This window comes from Amblyomma americanum, unplaced genomic scaffold (genome assembly GCF_052857255.1).
Source record: "Amblyomma americanum isolate KBUSLIRL-KWMA unplaced genomic scaffold, ASM5285725v1 scaffold_12, whole genome shotgun sequence".
Lineage (NCBI taxonomy): Eukaryota > Metazoa > Arthropoda > Arachnida > Ixodida > Ixodidae > Amblyomma > Amblyomma americanum.
The window spans coordinates 2,120,638-2,141,213 of NW_027526484.1; the positions used below are offsets into that span (position 1 = coordinate 2,120,638).

The window sequence follows — 20,576 nt, forward strand, 5'->3', positions numbered from 1 at the left end:
CAGAGCGGGAATGGTCTACTCTTGCAATACGTTCTTGCAGTTGACCGCAGACAGGGGCAGTCCTTCCTTGCATACATTTACGACACGTGTCATGACACAATGTATATGAGAAGCTTAGACATGTATCTATGTGGCTGCTGGTTGGAATGCTTTTGCCATAGCGTATATCCCATAACCGGTCTGGAGTGCCATACAGTTAGGGCCTTGGTATTGAGGTGGTCACTTGAAGCAAGGCATCTTGCAGCTTGTTTCAAAGACTTGCATTCTTTCATATGTGTGTATATGTAGCACAGCCCATTGGCAACTACAAGAGGTCTAAGGAAATGGAAGATGGAAGTTTAGAGCTGTCCGAAAAAACGTAAATCACAGTCACAGCATATGCCTTCAGGCAGCACTTTTTTCTGTCATTTTTTTTTTCCAGGCAAAACTAGCCAGTACCTCACTTGAACATTACATGTTTATGATAAAGCAAGTCATTTTGCTTAATCCTAACAAAGTCACGTCCCTTTGTCATTTACGTAGGTGGCCCCAGTCTCCGTGTCTGTATGTTTCCATTTATAGCCCTGTTGATATAAGCATTTTTTTTCACAAAGTTCGAAGAATAACTCATATGCGAGGGAGAAACATAGTAGCTGATCGACATTGGAACATAGTGCTAAAATTTAAGATAATCAAAAACAGCCTACATAAGCATTAAACTGAATTCTGTAGAGCCTTGATCCCTTGACTGTCACGACAGCTAGATGGCATACGGTGACCAGGGACCATACTCTGTAACAATCCACTTCTCAACTTTATTATTTTTTTCTTCTACAGTTAGTATACCGCTGCAACTTAATTGTGACAGCATCATTGACAGGTTAACAAACCATGTGATTCACGGGCTCCAGTATGGATGGCAGGGCTGGCCAATCCATGGAGACAAAGGAATGAATAGAGAAAAGAGTTCTTGCAAAACGCGAGAAACATGGATTAAGGTGATATGTTTCGTAATTGGGCTAAACGGCAGTAAGTCTGCTGCCATCATGATTAAGAAATAATTTGATTTGGCCTCTTTTTAATGTGTGTGTGCATGTGTGTGCATGCGTGAGAGAGGGAGAGCATGACACTTAGCTCTTACTAGACCAATGTCATGCTAATGATAGCGATTTTTTGATATGCAGCTCAATACCATAGTGCAGGGATAATTGCGTGTGTTTGTGCATGCGTGTGTGTGTGGAAGAGCATGACACTTAGCTCCTACTATTCAAATGTCATGCGAATGATAGCGATTTTCTTATATGCAGCGCAACACCATAGTGCAGGGATAATTACGGCAGTTGTGGCAAAACATCGTTACACCGAGCTTAGCTGAGCATATTGCAATGACTTGATGGTGAGCAATGCAGCTGTCCATACTGGGTACTGCTTCAAATGTCGTGTCAATGCCTTATACAGGGAGACCATGGCTGAAGAGACGGATTAGACATCTCCCCTCCGAGCACAGTCCGGCAACAATTTCGCGGCTGGACCAGGCTACTGGAACTGAGACGCCAGAAGGCAGCATGACTGCAACACAAGGGCACAAGCACCCAACAGCCCATGGTGAGATGCTTGCTTGGCCTCTTATGTTTTCTCACCACTGGAATCACGTTCTTCCTCGTGCTACTACCAAAAATGTGCTGCTCATGAGTGCTGCTAACCCTGAGTGCACTTATATTCACGCCAAAATTGGGGCAGAGCTGCTTATGCCTACTGTATGCTCCTGTTTGCGTAGGTCGCAATATGGCTTCATGCGAATGGAGGGAAGTTTAGAGCTGTCCGAAAAAGCGTAAATCACAGTCACGGCGTATGCCTTCAGGCAGAACTTTTTTCTGTCCTTTTTTTTTCCAGGCAAAACTACCCAGTGCCTCACTTGAACATTACATGTTTATGATAAAGCAAGTCATTTTACTTAATCCTAATAAAGTCACGTCCCTTTGTCATTTGCGTAGATGGCCCCAGTCTCCGTGTCTGTATGTTTCCACTTATAGCCCTGTTGATATAAGCATTTATTTTCACAAAGTTCGAAGAATAACTCATATGCCAGAGAGAAACATAGGAGCTTATTGACATTGGAACATAGTGTTAAAATTTAAAAATTTAAGATAATCAAGAACAGCCTACATAAGCATTCAACTGAATTCTGTAGAGCCTTGATTCCTTGACTGTCACGACAGCTAGATGGCATACAGTGACCAGGGACCATACTTTGTAACAATCCACTTCTCAACTTTATTATTTTTTTCTTCTACAGTTGGTATACCGCTGCAACTTAATTGTGACAGCATCATTGACAGGTTAACAAACCATGTGATTCACGGGCTCCAGTATGGATGGCAGAGCTGGCCAATCCATGGAGACAAAGGAATGAATAGGGAAAAAAGTTGTTGCCAAACATGAGAAACATCTAGGTTAGTCTTAGCGTACAAGATGTAGCCATAGTGCTTCCTCTGCAGCCTTCTGTCTGGGGGTTCTGGTGACATCCACCCATGAGAATTCCTTAGACAAAGCACCACGATTCCTTGTCTTCTTGTCTTTTGCTTATGAGTAGCTCCTTGCCTAGGCAGCAGGGAACTGAATGTTAGATCGAGATAAACAGCAATTAGGTACTTCAGATGGGTTAATTAGCTACTAGTCCTTGACTGTCTGCAGGTTGTGAGTTAGTGCTAAATCTTTTGGTGCTGTACATTAATGGTCTCCATACTTAAAAAGAAATGCCGTGTCGAAGCATTATCTCAACCTAGTGTTATTCTAGGTGTCGATAGGATTTGATCAAAGAATACCCCTGTCTAGTGTTGTTCTTTGTTTAGCTCAATGGTCGCTGAAGACACTGTTGTAAAGCAGCCTTGCTTGCTTTTTTTTTTCTCTTTGAAGGAAAGGTCTCTCTTTCTGCTTGAAGCAAGGTGCAAAAAACGAGAAAGGAAAGACCTGAGGTGTTTAGTGAATGATGCAACCATTGCTCGTGTAGGAATGGAAGGGCTACTTCCCAGTAGAAAAGAAAACAGTTGGAACCAATTGGATTATCAGCTGGTTCCAATTGGACCAATTGAGTTTACAGATGTTTCCAATTTGAATGGTGTGCAAAGTGGATAGTCCAAATGGAGTATCCGATTATACCAATTCAGTTTCCAAATGGTTAGATTTGGATCAATTGAGTTTCCAACTGGTGAGCCCAATTGGTCTATACAACTGCACCCAATGTATCCATGTGAATATTTGCATATCTGACAAACAAGGCATAACTAACATGGTTTTTATATTAATAGCTATCAACAGCTTATCCTGCTAAATTGTATTCATTATCTGCACTACCTCTGCCTAAGCTGTATGCACCACTTGCACCACCACTGTGGTCGAAATTAAATAACTGTGCTCAGTGGGCAAGCATCACTGGCCCCAGCCTGAGAGCTTCATTAATGGGGTATATAAGTTGGAATGCAAGTGTGTTCTTTGCATGTACATAACGAGCTAATTTATATGCTATTAGTGTCTGAATGTGTAGTGTTTCTTGTGTGTGATTTACGCTTGTCTTTTGGCCTTGATTTCCATAAATTCTTATGGTTTTTAATTCCGTAGTAAAAATTTGTTGATTGGCACCAGTCCAAGCAACTCAGTTTTCCTTTTGGACATTAATATGTTAAGTTGTAGAAATATTTCTCACATCGTATATTTTTCACAACTTAATTGTGATGTTTATGTTGTGAATATTTTCTGGATGCAAAAACTGCCCAAGGCCTAATCGGTCCAATTCATTGGTCCAGTTGATCCAGTGGAGTCCAATTGGCCAGGTGGCTAAAAACACAACTGAAACCAATTGGTTCCAATTGTAATTAGTTACAATTGCAAAATCCACTTGGAACCAATTGGAAAGTCGAATTGGTTCCATTTGAAATTTCTAATCTTTTTTTTTTACTTGGCCATCAAGCAAGAATGTAAGTTGGTCGTATTGGTGATGCATGGTGCCTTGTTTCTGCAAAGGCACTGATGTTTTGTGGAGTTTGACTTCAGAAAGCATGGACGTCTATACGGTCTTGCTAGTGTTAGGTACAGCATTCCTCACAGTAATCATTTTTTTTGACAAATTAAGAGAATATTACAGGCTTTATAGCCCTGGTATCATCATCATCATCATCATTTATTAACCCTTAAGGGTCCCGTCAGGGACATTACATAAGGGGGGGGTGGTACAGGGGTGTTCAGCCGTCATACATGAATATAAATAGAATGAATATAAATATAGAAGGAATATAAAAATACAGAAAAATATAGAAAATATATAGAAAAATATAGAAAGTAGAACAAGACGAAAAAAGACAGAAGTAACAAATTCAAATAATCACGTCATGACAGAGTGTAGCAGAAATATAAACAAAAACAAATTGTAACTTTGGAAGTAGCACAGGATGGTCAGTTAGCAGGGCTTGGAAGCTGGCATAGGGTGCAGGAAAAAATTATTTGTCGTTGAGATGGTCGATTAGGAGCTGTCTGAATCTGGAAGGATTAGTCTCAATGACAATGTGTTCACTTCTTGGGGTGCCGTTTTTTTTATTCCCTTCCGCAATAGACATAAGGTTTCATTCTATATTCTTGTGTTGGTATTTTATTTTCATCATCCTCATCAGCTCGACTACACCCACTGCAGGACAAAGGCCACTCTCATATCTTTCCAATTAAATCTGTCCTGTGCCAGATGCCACCACCCTATCCCCGCAAACTTCTTAATCACATCCGCCCACCTAACTTTCTGCCACCTTCTGCTACATTTCCCTACCCGTGGAATCCATTCTGTTACCCTTAAGGGCTATCGATTGTCTTGTCTTCACATTACATGCCCTGTCCAAGCCCATTTCTTCCTCTTGATTTCGACTAGGATGTCATTAACCCGTGTTTGATCCCTGACCCACTCTGCCCTCTTCTTCTCTCTTAACGTTACACCTCTCATTTCTCTTTAGTTTGGTGTGCTGTCCTCAACTTAAGCTAAACCCTTTTCACTAGCCTCCACGCTTCTGCCCCATAGGTTTTTGCCTCGATTTTCACAAGAACCAAAAAAGGGAAGAAATTCCAGCAAATTCCCACCACACTATTCAGCCAAGAAAGGCTGTACCACAGGAAATTGATTTTGATGTCGTCGAACAAGAACAAAGCTTCTTCCTAGGCCAAGTAGTATGATAGGATTTTTGTTTTTATTTTGTTTTGGTCTACGATTATCTGTGTCTGAAATGAACGAGGTAGAATGGTGAATTTTTTTCATACATATGTTGGTTGGTCACTAATTTTCGTCTGTGTTCATTTTCACTCACGTTTTCCTCCTACATTTGGTTGTGTTTAGTATGGGAGAACGCACTTTGCTTTGTTAATTTACTTGCAGGTGATGGTGCCTCTGATGAGAGAAGCATGCTGGTCAACATGATAGCAGAAATGGGGGATCCCCGGTCGCTCACTCCCTTGCCTCCATCTCCTCCACATGGTGGGGAGGAAAGCAAGGTTGACCAATTTGAGGTCACCTTGCCAAAGCTGCCCTCCAAATCCCCATGGCTGGCCTGGTCGCCGCTGTCAGTGGCCTCTCCACCAGAGCCAGAGACCTCTCCACCAGAGCCAGTGCCAGAGTCTACTCCTCCTCCAGAACCATCCCAACCCACACGACTGTTGGAGGCTTGTGTGCGGGTATCTCGGGAGGAGCAGCTGGAGCCTGCTACTCTGGAGGAACCTGTGGTGCCTTTGGCTTCCTTCGAACTGCCACAGGATGCGGCTGAGGGGCAGGAGCATGGCAAAGAGCAAACGGCATTTGCACCCATCTCTACACCAGAGCCAGGGCTGGTGCTGGAAGTGACTTCAGAACCACCCCAACCCATGCGACTGTCAGAGGCTCACATGCAGGAATCTCTGGATGAGCAGCAGGATCTTGCAATGAGAGATGTTAAGGAACTTGTGGCACTTTCAGTTTCTTCCAAACTGCCACACGAGACTGCAGGGACGCTGGAGCCCGTCAACGACACAATGGCGCTTGCATCTGTCGCTGCACCAGACCTAAGGCCTGTGCCAGAGGTGACTCCTACTTCAGAACCACCCCAACCCGCACAGCCGTCGTGGGATAGTGTGCAGGAATATCTGGAGGAGCAGCTGGAGCCTTTTACTTCCTCCAAACTGGAGCAGCGGAATCTTGCAATGGAAGCTGCGAGAGAACTGATGGTGACTTCAGGATCCTTTGAGCTGCCCCAGGAAACAGCAATGCAGCTGGAGCATGCTGAAGAGGCAATGGCGCCTGTAGCTATATCTGCACTGAAGCCAGGCCTTTTGCCGGAGGTGTCACCTCTTTCAGAAGCATCTGAATCCAGACATGTATTGGTAGCTAGCACGCAGGCATCTCTCTCACAAGAGCTGAAGTCTGCTGCTGTCTCCAAGATGGAGTTGCAGGCCCCTGTAATGGAAGCTGTGGAGGAACTTACGATGACTTCAGCTTCCTCCAAACTACCACAGGATATTGCAGGGATGTTGGAGCACGTTGCAGGACCGATGGCGCTTGGGGCTATCTCTGTGCAGGAGACAGGACTGGACGTGCCTGCTCGGTCAGAACCACCACAGACAGCTTGGCCACCAGACCTTTTTATGCTAAGTCAGGTGGCAGAATCTGCCGCTCGCTGTGAACTGAAGCAGCAAAATCTTGGTCAGGAGGGGCCAGTGACGGCTCTGTTGGCTTCCCCCGAGCTTGCTCCGGCCCCTGTGCATGAGTCCGTGACACTTGCAGCTTCATCTGAGCCAGTGCAGCCAACCACAACGGCGCTGCTGCCTCAACTGGCCGAGTTTGGCCTGTCACCGCATCCAGAGGCTGTATTTGAATCAGAGCGTAAGTATTTTTGATTTCTTGTGCAGGTTGCAGAACCATGCGTACATTGTGAATGACCTGATGCATGGCTTCACTTTGCAGCTCGTACTGTAAAATTTGGGTGAGAACACTGGATGGCAAGGACACAGTGCAGGCTTTCAATGTGTGTTGGAACAATATGGCTGCATTATATCAAGCTGTCAAAGGATTGTTATGATGCCATCACAAGTAACTAGGTGACAGCATGGACTTTTATTCATGGGCAGTAACTGCGAAGCATCGCAATCTGAGGCTTGTTGCTTGGATGAAGGTGATATGTTTCGTAATTGGGCTAAACGGCAGTAACAGCCTGCTGCCATCATGATTAAGAAATAATTTGATTTGGTCTCTTTTTAATTTGTGTGTGTGCGTGTGCATGCGTGTGTGTGTGTGTGTGTGTGAGAGAGAGGATGAATTTGAGAATGCATCCGAGTGCAGCATAATGTAATCTTAAAAAGTTCAGAGCATAATTAATGCCCCATTTTCAGTGTCTAGTGCAGTCCACCAGTGTCACACCACTAATGTTCATATCACTGCAGTACTACGTAAAGAAGCCACTGCTTTGCTTGAGGTTGGACGTGATTTACAAAAAATTGCAAATTGGAAGGTTTTACTTCCTGAAGCCCATGATGTGCATCGTAGCGGAAGGCTCCAAAGTAACTGAAACCACTATCGCACAGCACATGGGCGCCTTTTGTGTTTTGCCTCCATCGAAACGCGGCCGCCGTTCCTGATACTAAGCCCAGATCCTTCAGCTCAGTATCCAAGTGCCCTAACCACTGAGCCACCACGGCAGATGGACGCTTTGTAGTCACTTCGAAAGACTGTATTTGCAGATAACCTCCATGTTGACTTCCAGCTTGGTCAGTTCCACCATGGTCCCCACTTTGTTGCAGTCACTGGCTTATGCTTAAGGATTCTCTTGCAGTTATTTTCTTTTGCAGCAATATCTGTGTTTGGGAGGTTAAGTGGCTTTTAGACGCAACAATGTTAGTGCTTCAGAATGGCTATCTTCATACTGATCTGTGAGAATACAGCTAAGTTGGCTAAGGAACATGTACTTTCTGCAGTCATATGATCCATGCCTGTGTGCCTAGGATTTGTCGCTACATTCTTGCTGGAAAAAAGTCACTGGTGTGCCTGAGGTCTATAGTATTTGCTAGCCCAGACTCGGTGGTCTCCTCAGGAGACAATATTGTTTGCGGGCGACCTCCACATTGACCTTCGCCTTTGCCGTTTCCACCATGATCCCCACTCTGTTGATTGTCATCACCAGCTTAGCTTAGGGGCTTTTTTGATGCTGACAGAGAAAGTTGCCTGGCAAAAGAATCCAGGTATTGTCTGCTGCTTCATGTTTTCTTTGCAAAACAGTTTACTAACAGTTATGCCCACATCTAGCTGAATCATAAAATATAAGCATCTGTGGACTGTGCATAAGCCTGGAAAGGTGCAGTGGCAGCTGTAGGGTCTAGAGCATGGGCATAATTCTCCAGTTCTTTGACACTGCCCATATTGTGGATTCGTATTGTCTCTACTTGAATTGCAACAACTGCCTGCTGCAAAAGTTGGCTGCGCCTGTCAGTGTCTGTTTGAACTGTGGTCTTGCTGCTGTGGTCTGCTTCTGTGTTAGAACCTCAGCCATTCACACACTGCTGGCGCAGGAGCAACTTCAAAGTATCCAGGCTTTTTGATCTCCAGAGTGAAATCGGGGTGTAATGGTCATTTCCCTTTTAACTCTAGTTATTTTTCTCTTTAAGAAAAGGTGGCTATGGAAAAGCCTACCCATGGAGGGCCAGACTCCTCGAAGCAGGCATTAAAAATCAGCTGGAAAGTACCCTTCATGAAGAGGAAGGATTCGTGATAAAAATTCAGATTTCATGCTCGTACTGTTCCACTCAATTGAACGCCACGTAGTAGTAGTGCACAGGTCTGCAAGTAGTTTTATGTTGTGTCGCAATATACATTGTTTTCTGTCCTGAGCATATGCAGTTATTACGTGCAAATTTTCAACCATGTTCAAACCTTTATTCTTTGTGGACTCATGCTTACTCAACCACTGCCACTCAAGAATTATTCTGTTTGACGTAAGTGGCAGTGCAGATGAGAAGGGAAAATTGGAGGGGAAACTTAAGCTCCACCTGAAGAGTTTGACGTGATAGCGTTAATGGTTTAGTGCCACCGTATATGTGGAATTGATCATTGTCGACCATAAGGGCTCCTCCTACCGCTCCTTGCCCTGCAATGGCAGGTGCTGCCAGCAGTGGGGCGTGTGAGACCCAGGTTGATCTTCTGGCCGTGGCAGTCACATTTCAGTGAAGATGAAATGCTGGAGGCCCCGTGTGCTGTGCGATGTCAATGCACGTGAAAGGACCCCATGTGGTGTAAATTACCAGAGTCCTCCACTGCGGCATCACTCATAGCCTGAGTCGCTTTGGGATGTTAAACCCCATCAAACGAAATCAAATTTAAATTCCACCTGCCATGGTGGGCAGTTTGCTCACAATCCGGCAGACAGGTTTTGATGACATCACAAAAGCCATGTGACCGAGGTGCCCCACCTGCCTCCTAGGTTGCTTCTCTGGGGATTTTTCGTGTATTTTTCGCTCACGGATAATGACGCCAATGCCGATGACGATGCCAGCTTTTCTGCATGTGTGTCCTGTGCCTCACCACGACCAGGCTTTTGCATTTTCAGATCAGAGGTAGGATGTCACAGAGCATGAGGTGCGCATGAGGCGAGAATTGTTCAGTAAGAAGTCTCCTTTTAGGACCAGCAGAGTGTCAATTTTTTCCGCAGTTATTTATTGCCTTTAAACAGTATAACGTTACGCTAAGCACAGACAATTTTTTTTTTATCCTGCTTGTCAAGAGGTTTTTCTCTTTTGCCGGGGTAGGACAGGAACATACTTCAGCTAAGAGTAGTGTTCTTGGAAAGTGTGAGCCATTAGCACAGACAGTGTAAACAAAACTGGAGGTGAATGCAGGGTGTCTCTCTTTTTTTTTGGATATAGCGAATAGGCGAAGCAAAGTCAGTGTTAATTATGAAAATGCCTCATTTCTTGGCCACTTCTATCTCTCAATGGTGAAATCTTTTACAGGATAGGTTTGCAAGTAGTATTGATTTGTTAATTGTCCTTCTAGCTTCTCTATGGTTTTTTGTGTACTTGCACCACTGACTGATTTGTTCCTCTGTGTGTGCATGTGCATTTGGAAATCGGTAGGGAGATATTTCTGCCGACAGTGCTGCTGGCGGCATTCAAGGTGTGGGTGGGTAGCTTCACCTTGCATCACTGAGGAACGTATGAGGCAAGGTGTCTGCAGGCTGCTTCTGTAGCTTATACCTAACCTCTTACCTAAGAGTGGAGAGGCCATTTGATTGAGTGCGTTTTTAGAAAAGAAATTGCTGTCGATCTGCTCCTGCTGGGTCCGTCTGCGGCGAAATGCATTTAAAGACTGCCAACCAACGTGACACTCATCGATGCACTTGATACTTTGGTTGGTTTCAGTGTCAGAATCGTCGCCATTGCACTTATGCATTGTCCAGGTGAAACAATTAACAAGCTCACAAGTAAAGCGTGGTGCTAAAGCCTGCAAATGAAGGGGAAATGTTGAAGAATGCTATGCCTTTGCCAAATTTGTTTTTACCTCCTTTTCTTGAGCTAACCCTTACCTAGTTTTCTCCGCCACCGCTACCTTTTGCCATTGGAGGAAATGAAATAGGATAGCTGCACCTCAATGGGGGCGTGAAATTGCAAGAAAAAAAGGAAGTCTCTGCTCAATACATGGAGCCTGATATGGAGTTGGACCCTCTTTGTCTCGTGCTCATGTTTACCAGCATGTATAATTAGCCCATCAATGTCATCCAAATATCCGTAGTAGTTTGCAAATTGCGTTATTAGTTAGTGATTGATTAAATTTAACTTTGCAGAGATATCAGTTGTGTCTTCCTAGGTGTATGCTTTCCATTCTTTATGAGGGCGCGTTTGAAGTGGGGCACTCTTTGAATACTTTTTGTTTGAAACCTTGGGGAGGAGCTATTGAATGCCTATTTGCAAAAAAAAAGTCAATTTAAGGTTTTCTGCTCTCGGTGGGGATTTTGGAAATAACCCAGGTGACACATTTCCTGTTCCTGATTGCAGCGCACCCAGCAGCAGCTGCGTCACCAGCCGAGCAGCGCGACCTTGGAGCCGAGCTCCCTGTGGTTTGCCCCATGACAGTGCGGACTTCCGCGGCTGCAACGTTGACGGCCTCCGGCACAGGGCAGCTGCGAGAGGGGACACAGCCAGCTGAGGCAGCGCACTTACCTAGCAGGGCAAGGCCATCAAGGGAGGAGAGTTCGTCGGAGGAGGCGGAGCAAAGTGCCACAACTGGACAAGAGTGCCCACTGCAGCCACAGCAAATGGGGTCGGTGCTGGCGGCGCTGATGGCAATAGTAGAAAAATTGGGGCAGATTTCGGACAACATGCAGCTGTTTAGAAACGAGCTCGGGCTGTGGTTTAGGCCAGACTTGCATCACCCTACGGAGCTGAGGGACAGGAGATGTGCCTCATGTGGCCAGGAGCAGTCATCAGGAGTGGCACCACTTCTGGTCAGGGGGCAGGAAGTACCGGGCCAGGAACAGGTGGGTGAAGTCAGAAACACACCTTCGTCATTTGCGTTTTGACAGTTCATATTGAATCAAGTCAGGTTGCGATGAAGCTGGCCATTAGGCTCCCATTGGCATGTACTTGCTGACTGTTGGCTGTCCATATTTGCTGCTGTATACTTGTTCTGCACTGTCAGTTTTTATTTTCTTTGGCTACAATTGATGTGTGTGGGCGGTTCACGGGAAGTTGCTGTTAGAAAAAAAATTAGTGAATTCACAATTCTGAAATCTTCAGGGAAAGTGTTTTTTTTTTCGTGCTGATTTCTGTGATGTCTTTTCATTTTGTGCAAAACAGGCACTTGAGCACTTACGTAATATTTTATGTAAGCTTTTCGCCGAGAGTTTTTAGGAATTTTTCAGCACAGAACTTGCTAAAAGACATGTCATTGGTTTACCGGAATAAAATAAGGGTAAAATTACTTGCCGCCTATCATAGAAGTTGAGTTATATTGTTCTGAAGTTGCCACTTCATGGCTGGAAGAAAAATTTTTATTTGTTTTTGCAGTGGCGACTTCAAAATCGTGTAACCAGTTCTATGATAGATAGGACGATAATTTTACTTTTATTGCATTCTTCAATGTCAAGAGAAACCAATGGGATGCATTTTGGTAAGTTCCCTGCAGCAGAATTCCTTCAAAGCTCTCGGCAAAAAACTTACATAACGTATTACATAAGTGCACAACTACTTGCTCTACACAAAATTAAATGACATATATTTGGAATAGGGAGGCTAAACCACATGTTCCCTGAAAGTTTCATAGTTGTGACTGAGGTATTAAAATTTTTTTTATGACCAGCTTCACCCCTTAAGGTGAGACGCGGGTCTTGAAATGATCAAAAAGTGCAAAAATTTCGATTTTGCAAAAATGGCATATTTGGGATCAATACACACTAAAGTTCCTGTCTAAAAAGCTTGAAGGTCTAAGTTCAAGATCCAACTACTAAGATATTGCTACGCTACTAACTACTCTAGTGGTGCCATACAGCGGCTAAACTGCATTTCCTGGCAGTTGGCAAGCCTTGAGCCATCTCGGGGCTAGATGCTTCGTCTTCTTCATCTCTCATGCTGCCTGCTGCCTTGCGCATTCCAACGTCTTGCGCGTCTAATTAAAGCAAGTAAACCAGCCCTGCTTACGCCAACCGTTTCTCAGTGACATATTTGGTGGAGGTGCTGGGTGATGGCCCATGTACGCTGACCTCGAGGACACCTTTGACGTCAGCTCTCAACGCGTGGCTACAACACCAGTCCACAAGGCGAGCCGCAGCCTGCGAGGCCTACAACCCGAGTTCGGCCAACTGAAAGCGCCGGTAAGGGCCATGACATCCACCGTGGCTAGCCAGACAAGTCAGCACTCCGGGAGTGCCCCGCCATTTGTCCTTCATGCACCTCGATCGCCGCCACCGTTCCACGGGGACAGTTTCTAGGACGTCGAAGACTGGCCAGCTTTGACCGAGTGGCGGGTTTCAATGAGTGGGACGGCGAGCGCAAGCTGCGCAACGTCTACTTTGCGCTGCAGGACGCGGCCAAAACGTGGTTTGAGAACCACGAAGCTTCCTTTACCACCTGGGAGGCTTTTCGTCGAGAGCTGCTAGCGACGTTTACCAGCAGCGAAGAAAAGAGAAAGCTGAAGTCGCCCTGCGCTCGAGATCACAGCAGCCGAACGAGGGCGTCGCGATGTTCATCGAGGACATGACCCGTCTGTTCAGTCGGGCCGACCCTGCTATGCCCGAAGCCCAGAAGGTACGCCACTTAATGCGTGGCGTAAAAGAGCAGCTGTTTGCCGGACTGGTCCGTGACCCGCCACGAACAGTGTCCGACTTCACCAAGGAGGCAATGAGTATCGAACGCTCTTTACAGGAACGGGGCGCCCACTACGGACGACAGGCTACTGTAGCAGCCGCTTCTCAGTCCCAGTACACGCCTACGTCGCTGCCCGCCGAGGACCTTTGGGAGCTTGTAAGAAGCCTGGTGCATGAGGAACTGGCGAAACTTCGCTTTGAAGCTCCACAGGTCAGCGTCGCTGCCGTTACGGATGTGGTCCGCGAAGAAATCCAACGAGTTGTGCAGCCACCCCCCGCTCCACACCCGGTGCTCTCCGTTATGACGTACAGCGAGGCGCTACGAAGTCCTGGGCCAGCAATGCGAGCCTTTTCCCCCATCGCTCCTGTGGAATACCTGCAGGAGCCAATCGCAACAGCACCCTCCGTGCCGCAGGAGTTTAGGCCCCCCATGAACAAAGCGCACGTTTGGCGTACGCCAAACAATCGGCCACTCTGTTACCACTGCGGAGAGCCTGGCCACATCCTCCGCCACTGCCCCTACCACAGGATGGGTTTAAGGGGGTTTCCACCTGACGCACCTCGACCACGCTACGGTGAAAGACCACGGGATATCGAACAGTACCTGGATGAAAACATGCAATCTTCGACCTCGCAGCGACGCCAGTCCCGATCACCATCCCCAAGACGGTTCTCTTCGCCCGGCCGCCCGTCATCCTCTGGCCAGTTCAGAGGTACGTCCCCACGTCGGGAAAACTGAAGACGGCGTCCTCCGGGGGTAGGGCTGCCTCTACTGGACCAAGTCAAGAGCCTCCACTCGATGATTCGCCGCGACGCTCCGACCGACGACGACCTGACCCGACGACCTCGACGACGTGCTGCGACCGACTGGCCTCCCCCGAAATTCCGGTATCCGCCGACAACCATGACGTTACCACACTCGTGGATACCGGCGCCGATTTTTCGGTAATGAGCAGACGGTTAGCCACGGTCTTGAGGTAGGTTCTGACCCCTTGGTCTGGGCCGCAGATCCGGACAGCTGGTGGCCACATGGTAACTCCGATCGGTGTCTGCACTTGCGAATCCAGATCCGCGGTGTTACTTTCCCTGGCTGCTTTGCTGTGTTACCCGAGTGCTCCAAAGACCTCATACTCGGTTTGGATTTCCTTCAAGAGTACGGTGCCGTTATCAACCTCCTGGAGCTAATCGTGTCGTTTTCCACCCAAGGTCCTGTCGACGACGATACCGAGCCACGCAGGGCTAAGTTATGCGTCTGTGACGACCACGTTTTGATCCCATCAAGATCCAGCATGTTTGTTACTGTAGAGTGCGATAACAGCACCAAAATTCGTGGCATTGCTGAAACCAACATGTCGCTGCTCCTTGGTCGGCAAGTCTGTGTTGCTCGAGGAATTGTTGAACTGGACAAGGGCCGAACCGAACTCTTGGTGACCAATTTTGGTTGTGAACCTCAGTGTTTGCCTGGCAGAACAGCTATTGCGTATTTCGAGGAACTCAGCGAATTCGTGGGACAGCACGCTTTGTCCGGAGCCCCGGCATCAGTGGAGGAACCGACCACTCCCATAAACACTGATGTGAACCCAAACCTCCCAACTAACCAGAAACGCTGCTTGGAAAGCGTTATCCAGTCTTTCTGCGACTGCTTTGCCTCGACATTCAAGGTTAGGCAGACACCGCTCACAAAGCACCGAATTATAGTTGACGCCAACCAACGGCCGTTATGTCAGCTGCCCTACCGCATCTCTTCGAAGGAGCGCGATGTCATTCGCCGCCAAGTTCAAGAAATGCTCAAGGACAACGTGATACAGCCGTCGACGAGCCCGTGGGCATCGCCTGTTGTTGTAGTGGCAAAGAAAGATGGAACCCTACGGTTCTGCGTTGATTACAGACGTTTAAACAAAGTCACTAAAAAGGATGTTTATCCTCTCCCACGTATTGATGACTCCCTGGACCGGCTGCGCCACGCCAAGTACTTCTCATCACTAGATTTACAAAGCGGCTATTGGCAAATCGAGGTGGACGAACGCGACCGGGAAAAGACCGCCTTTATTACACCGGACGGTCTGAACGAATTCCGGGTGCTCCCTTTCGGCCTGTGCTCGGCTCCTGCAACCTTCCAGAGGATGATGGACACCGTTCTTGCCGATCTCAAATGGCAGTCCTGTCTCGTGTACTTGGATGACGTTGTCATCTTTTCTGACACATTCGAAGAGCACCTGAGACGCCTGCGCGCTGTGTTCGAAGCAATTCGGTCGGCCGGTCTTTCCCTGAAGCCCGAAAAGTGTCACTTCGCTTTCGAAGAGTTGAAGTTTCTGGGCCACATCGTGAGCGCTAAAGGGGTTAGCCCAGACCCCAATAAGACTGCTGCCGAGGCTGCTTTTCCTGTGCCCACCGATAAGCGCAGTGTGCGCTGCTTTCTGGGTCTCTGCGCCTATTATCGACGTTTTGTGCAGAACTTCTCTCAGATCGCTGAGCCCCTCACGCGACTCACGAAAGATTCCGAACCATTCTTCTGGGACCTGGAGCAACAGCAAGCTTTTGAAGACCTCCGCACTCGTCTCCAAAGTACGCCCACCCTTGGACACTTCGACAAGTCAGCCGACACTGAACTACACACAGACGCCAGCAACATCGGCCTCGGTGCGGTCCTTGTGCAGAGGCAGGATGGTCTCGAACGCGTAATCGCATACGCGAGCCGCACATTGTCACGATCTGAGGCAAACTATTCCACCACCGAAAAAGAATGCCTGGCCATTGTGTGGGCAGTAACAAAATTTCGCCCGTACCTATACGGCCGCCCTGTCAGGATCGTCAGCGACCACCACTCGCTGTGTTGGCTGGCGAACCTCAAAGATTCCTCGGGACGGCTTGCACGCTGGAGCCTTCGACTTCAGAAATTCGATGTCACCATCGTCTATAAGTCTGGTAGGAAGCACAGTGATGCCGACTGTTTGTCTCGTGCTCCTATCGAGAACAACCGAGCTGACCCCGACGACGATTCTGTTTTTCTTGGTGCTATCTCCACGTCCATCCTCATTCAACGCCAAAGAGACGACAGCAAACTACGGCCCCTCATTGAGTATCTAGAAGGAAGCGCTCAGTCTCCCCCGCGAATCTTTTCGCGCGGGCTGTTGCCGTTCTGTTTATGTGACGGCGTCCTGTATAAGAAAAACTACAGTCCAACAGAAGCTGTCTATCTATTCGTTGTGCCTACGGCCCTTCGCGACGAAGTCCTGCAGGCGAGCCATGATGACCCATCTTCTGGTCACCTGGGTTTTTGTCGAACTTTGGCACAAATACGGCAAAAATACTACTGGCCAAGGGTTGCTGCAGTTGTGAAACGTTACGTAAGAACTTGCCGCGAGTGCCAGCGTCGCAAGACGCCGCCGACTAAGCCAGCCGGCCTACTCCAGCATTTTGATCCGCCTCAGGTTCCCTTCCACCAAGTTGGCATGGACATACTCGGCCCATTTCCGGAGTCCTCGCTGGGCAACCGCTACATTGTGGTTGCCACCGACTACCTCAGCCGATACTGTGAGGCTAAAGCTCTTCCCCGTGGTACTGCTGACGAAATTGCGAACTTTTTCATTCAAAACATTGTGCTTCGTCATGGTGCACCCACCATTGTTTTAACTGACAGGGGAACAGCGTTCACCTCGGCCCTTACGCAGGAGGTTATGCGCCTAAGCGGCACCAGTCACCGCAAAACAACCGCTTACCACCCCCAAACGAACGGCCTCACCGAACGGCTCAACAAGACGACCGCCGACATCTTCAGCTTGTGCCTGCTGTTATAACGGGACACTGAGTATAATGCCGTTAAAAGTTTGTTTATGGAAAATATTGACTTAATGGTTCCTCTTTTTGGCTTTGTTCTCTTTTGTTTGTCAGCCAAAAACGCAGTTATTGGTGAGCAGATTGGGTTTGAAAATGGAATTCCTTTTTTTACCATTTTATTTGGACTTGCGCCGTCAAGAGTAAAACACAAGAAGGGCTACGTAACGTGTAACAAACATCTGCAAAAGTATACGGTAATGTCTAGAAGAAATCTATTTTAAGATGTCCTCTGCACAATGAGGCAAAAAGAGGTGTTATATGCCTGCTAAAACTCCGCCAACAAAGATCTAGAAAACTTCTTCGTAAGAACTCTCTAAGAACATATTTAGATATTTTTATTTTTTGGAAATGGCTGCTTATATGAAGCCTGTAGACACCAGATCAGAATGCTATATATTTAGAACCCTCTAAAATCAACCAGTGGGATTTCATCAGGCTTAGTGCTCATGCTTTTTTTAGAGCTGCAGATTTTATTTGCTCACATATGTGCAGTATTGCTCGAACCGCAAAGGTCAGGTAGCTGCCCTTTGCAGCATAGATACACATGCAAATGAGGCAAGAAAACCCGCTTCATCAGTCTCTGCCATAGGTTATTATATAAGTGTCCAATCAAAAAAAAACTAAATTGCGTGGCATTAAAATTGGAAGTAGCAGGATGCTTGCTTTGCAGAGGCCGCCTTACAAATTTCTCTTACACTGAGAAGTTTCGTACCTGCAGTTTCATACCTGCATACGTTCCGGAGTAATCTTCTCATCAGAGAAATTTTTAAAACATTTGGTGGAAAACGTATATTTAGAAAAGTTTATAAAACATTTGTGAATAAACCTCTTTTGTCAGTATGTTTTTAAAACATTTTTGGACAAGCCTCCATTATTTGATGAGGTGTTTTTTAAATGTTTCAATCTAGAGTTGCACGCTGTTAACGTTTGGAGTTGTTTGAAGACGTTTTATAGAAGTTATGTGTTTCATGGGAAGATACTCCAAGATTTATATTTCTGAGGTGTACGGTGGTGGTGTAACTCAACCCTCAGGGATCTGTGCATAAGAAAAGCATATCTTGACACCATGCCGCATTTTGCTTGCGAAAACGGCCTGTGGTGGCGATGCCTGTAAATCATTTCTGGATGGTTTCTGTAGCTTATAAGGGTGCCGTTTTCAGTTAAAAGTAGCCTCCCTGTTGTTTGGTGCTCCAGTTGCGCCATTTGCGCTTTATACATTTACATTTTGCTGCGCAATTCTGCTCCAAAAGCGGAAAATTGATCAATATTGCTCCTTAGCTGCGCTAAAAAGAAGTCGCTGTCACAAATATTCTTGGAACCATACTGGCTTTCAGTTGGCAACCTACTAAAATGTCTCTGCAGTTGGCAACCCAGAGCACTTGTGGGCTGGCTCGTGGTTATAGTGTACTAGAATACTCTCTAGTGGCGCGAGTGGCGAGGCGCAGGCGAGCCGTTTTCTAACAGACGCCATGAGATGGCGCCACCGCAACTTTTCATAGGCACAGGAATTCGCGTAGTTTTGAAAAGGTCGTCTGTCATCTTGCGTTTTTCATCTCATTTACTAATAAGAATCGCTCATTTATTACTTCTTGCTGTTCTCCGCCTGTCAGTTACAGTGACTAGGCTTGTTAATTATTGAAACGCGTCTGAAAACCACGTACCTAAGCAAGGATACAACATTCCTACTGTCGCGTCGTCTGCTAAACTCCGACTTGCAGAGTGATTTTTTGGCGCAAAACACCATCGCAGAATGACAAGCGGTCAGCATGACATACAGAGCAAATTATTTGCGCGACCATTGCTGTGGTTTGAAGATCAAGACCCGAAAGCAATGCCATTTAGTGTGTGTACTCACAGCCATTTATTGTCCACACACTTTCAGAAGTAAACCGTTTAAGCTAAATTTTATGCGGCATTTTGAGCTCATATATGGCTCAGAGAAGTCAATGGTCTTGTAAATATGATTGATTTACTGCTATGATGTGAGTTTTGGTGTTGTTTTTGATGTAGTAATAATTATAAAATTGATGTCACAGCTATGTACACATGAACACCATATGAAGCTTTTATTTACAACTGACTTCAGTGCAGAAATGATCAGAAAAAAATCTTGTTTGCAAAAATCCACAACTTCCCTGCCATTGCCTTGTTCAGCACCTACTCAATTTAAGGTGCTTTGACGCCTGCCGCTTGCTGTCGCTGGCTCGATTAATGCTCTTGGTGAAAAAATGCAGACGAGTAGTTAGGTAAAATGCAGTTATTTCTGCAGCTATGGTATGAGCGTGCTCAGGGCATCCAAGCTCAGTTTGCTGCTTTTGCTTAGCAAGGTCCAAAACATCAAGCACACTTTCAGAGTGCAGCTCTGAAAGGCTAAAGCAGGTTGTGAATGACTCTTCGAGGTCAGCCACAAATTTAAACAACTTGCTTGAAGGGTAAAGTAACCCACCATTGTCCTTTAAACGGACAAGCTCGGCCATGTTTAAATTGTCCGCTGCCTCCTTGGTGAGCAAAAGAAGGTTAAGACACCTTTCACAACCCGTTTTTAGAACGCATTTTCGCGCGACGTAACCAGCAATGTAAAAGGTTAGCCTGCAGTCGCTTGATGCCACAACAATGGAAGAATGGTCAGGCACAGCTTTTGTGAGCAGGGCGTCGGCTGCATCCAAGTTTCCGGCATCGAGAAATCTGTCAATGAGTTTCTCCCTCCCAGTGCAAGTGTCCTGCTCACCAGCATCTGCATTCAAGAGTGAACTTAAAACAGCAGGCTCGCAGTTTCCTCTTGACACAGAGTGTGCAAGATTGCTGAAGCTGAGACAGTTCACTGTAGCAATGAACTGCTGAGGTGTAGGATGAGTATTGCATCCCGATGACTGTCTGACGATGCCAAAAAGATGTTCCACGGGGTCTTGGCTCACCCTGCTTGTCATTACATACTTGAAACCAATGTGTTGAGTCAAATACTTCAACAGCGACAAGGTACTGCATAGAGTTACACGCAGTCCAGTTACTGTGGACTGGCTTAGAAAGCCCCGCTGCCCATTTGTGTGGCGTTCCCACTCTGACAGAAACGACAGAAAAGAATTCAACTTGTCGGCCGATGCAGAGTTCGGACGCAGTGCTTCAGCTGGAAAGCGTGACGTCATGACTTGTATAACACCATGAATGATCCTGCAAGAGCAATGTTAATGTTCAATTTCAATCACACTTAGGTATTTAACTTATTTACGACACATAAATAATAAAGCGTTCAGTTAGTCATGTGGTCGTGCACCAGTTCACTATAGCACACTGTATTAAGTGAGACTTGTTGTCAGGCAGGCTAGTCCCAGTTTGATCTAGGCTGTGGTTGAAGGTTAGGTTGACAAAATAAGGCATTTTCTTTGTACCTGGAGTAGTGGAGTTATCATTCTA

At 46.5% G+C, this 20,576-nt stretch overlaps 1 protein-coding gene across 2 annotated transcripts in view; it reads left to right on the plus strand.

The window, feature by feature from the left end:
* LOC144111864 (uncharacterized) overlaps positions 1-20,576 on the plus strand; it is a 61,759-nt gene that overhangs the window by 11,364 nt on the left and 29,819 nt on the right. For both annotated transcript variants that reach the window (XM_077644890.1, XM_077644889.1), the window contains exons 6-8: positions 1,438-1,584; positions 5,390-6,865; positions 11,023-11,504. In XM_077644890.1, the coding sequence (XP_077501016.1) occupies positions 1,438-1,584; positions 5,390-6,865; positions 11,023-11,504 (2,105 nt within the window). The remainder of the gene's footprint in view (positions 1-1,437; positions 1,585-5,389; positions 6,866-11,022; positions 11,505-20,576) is intronic.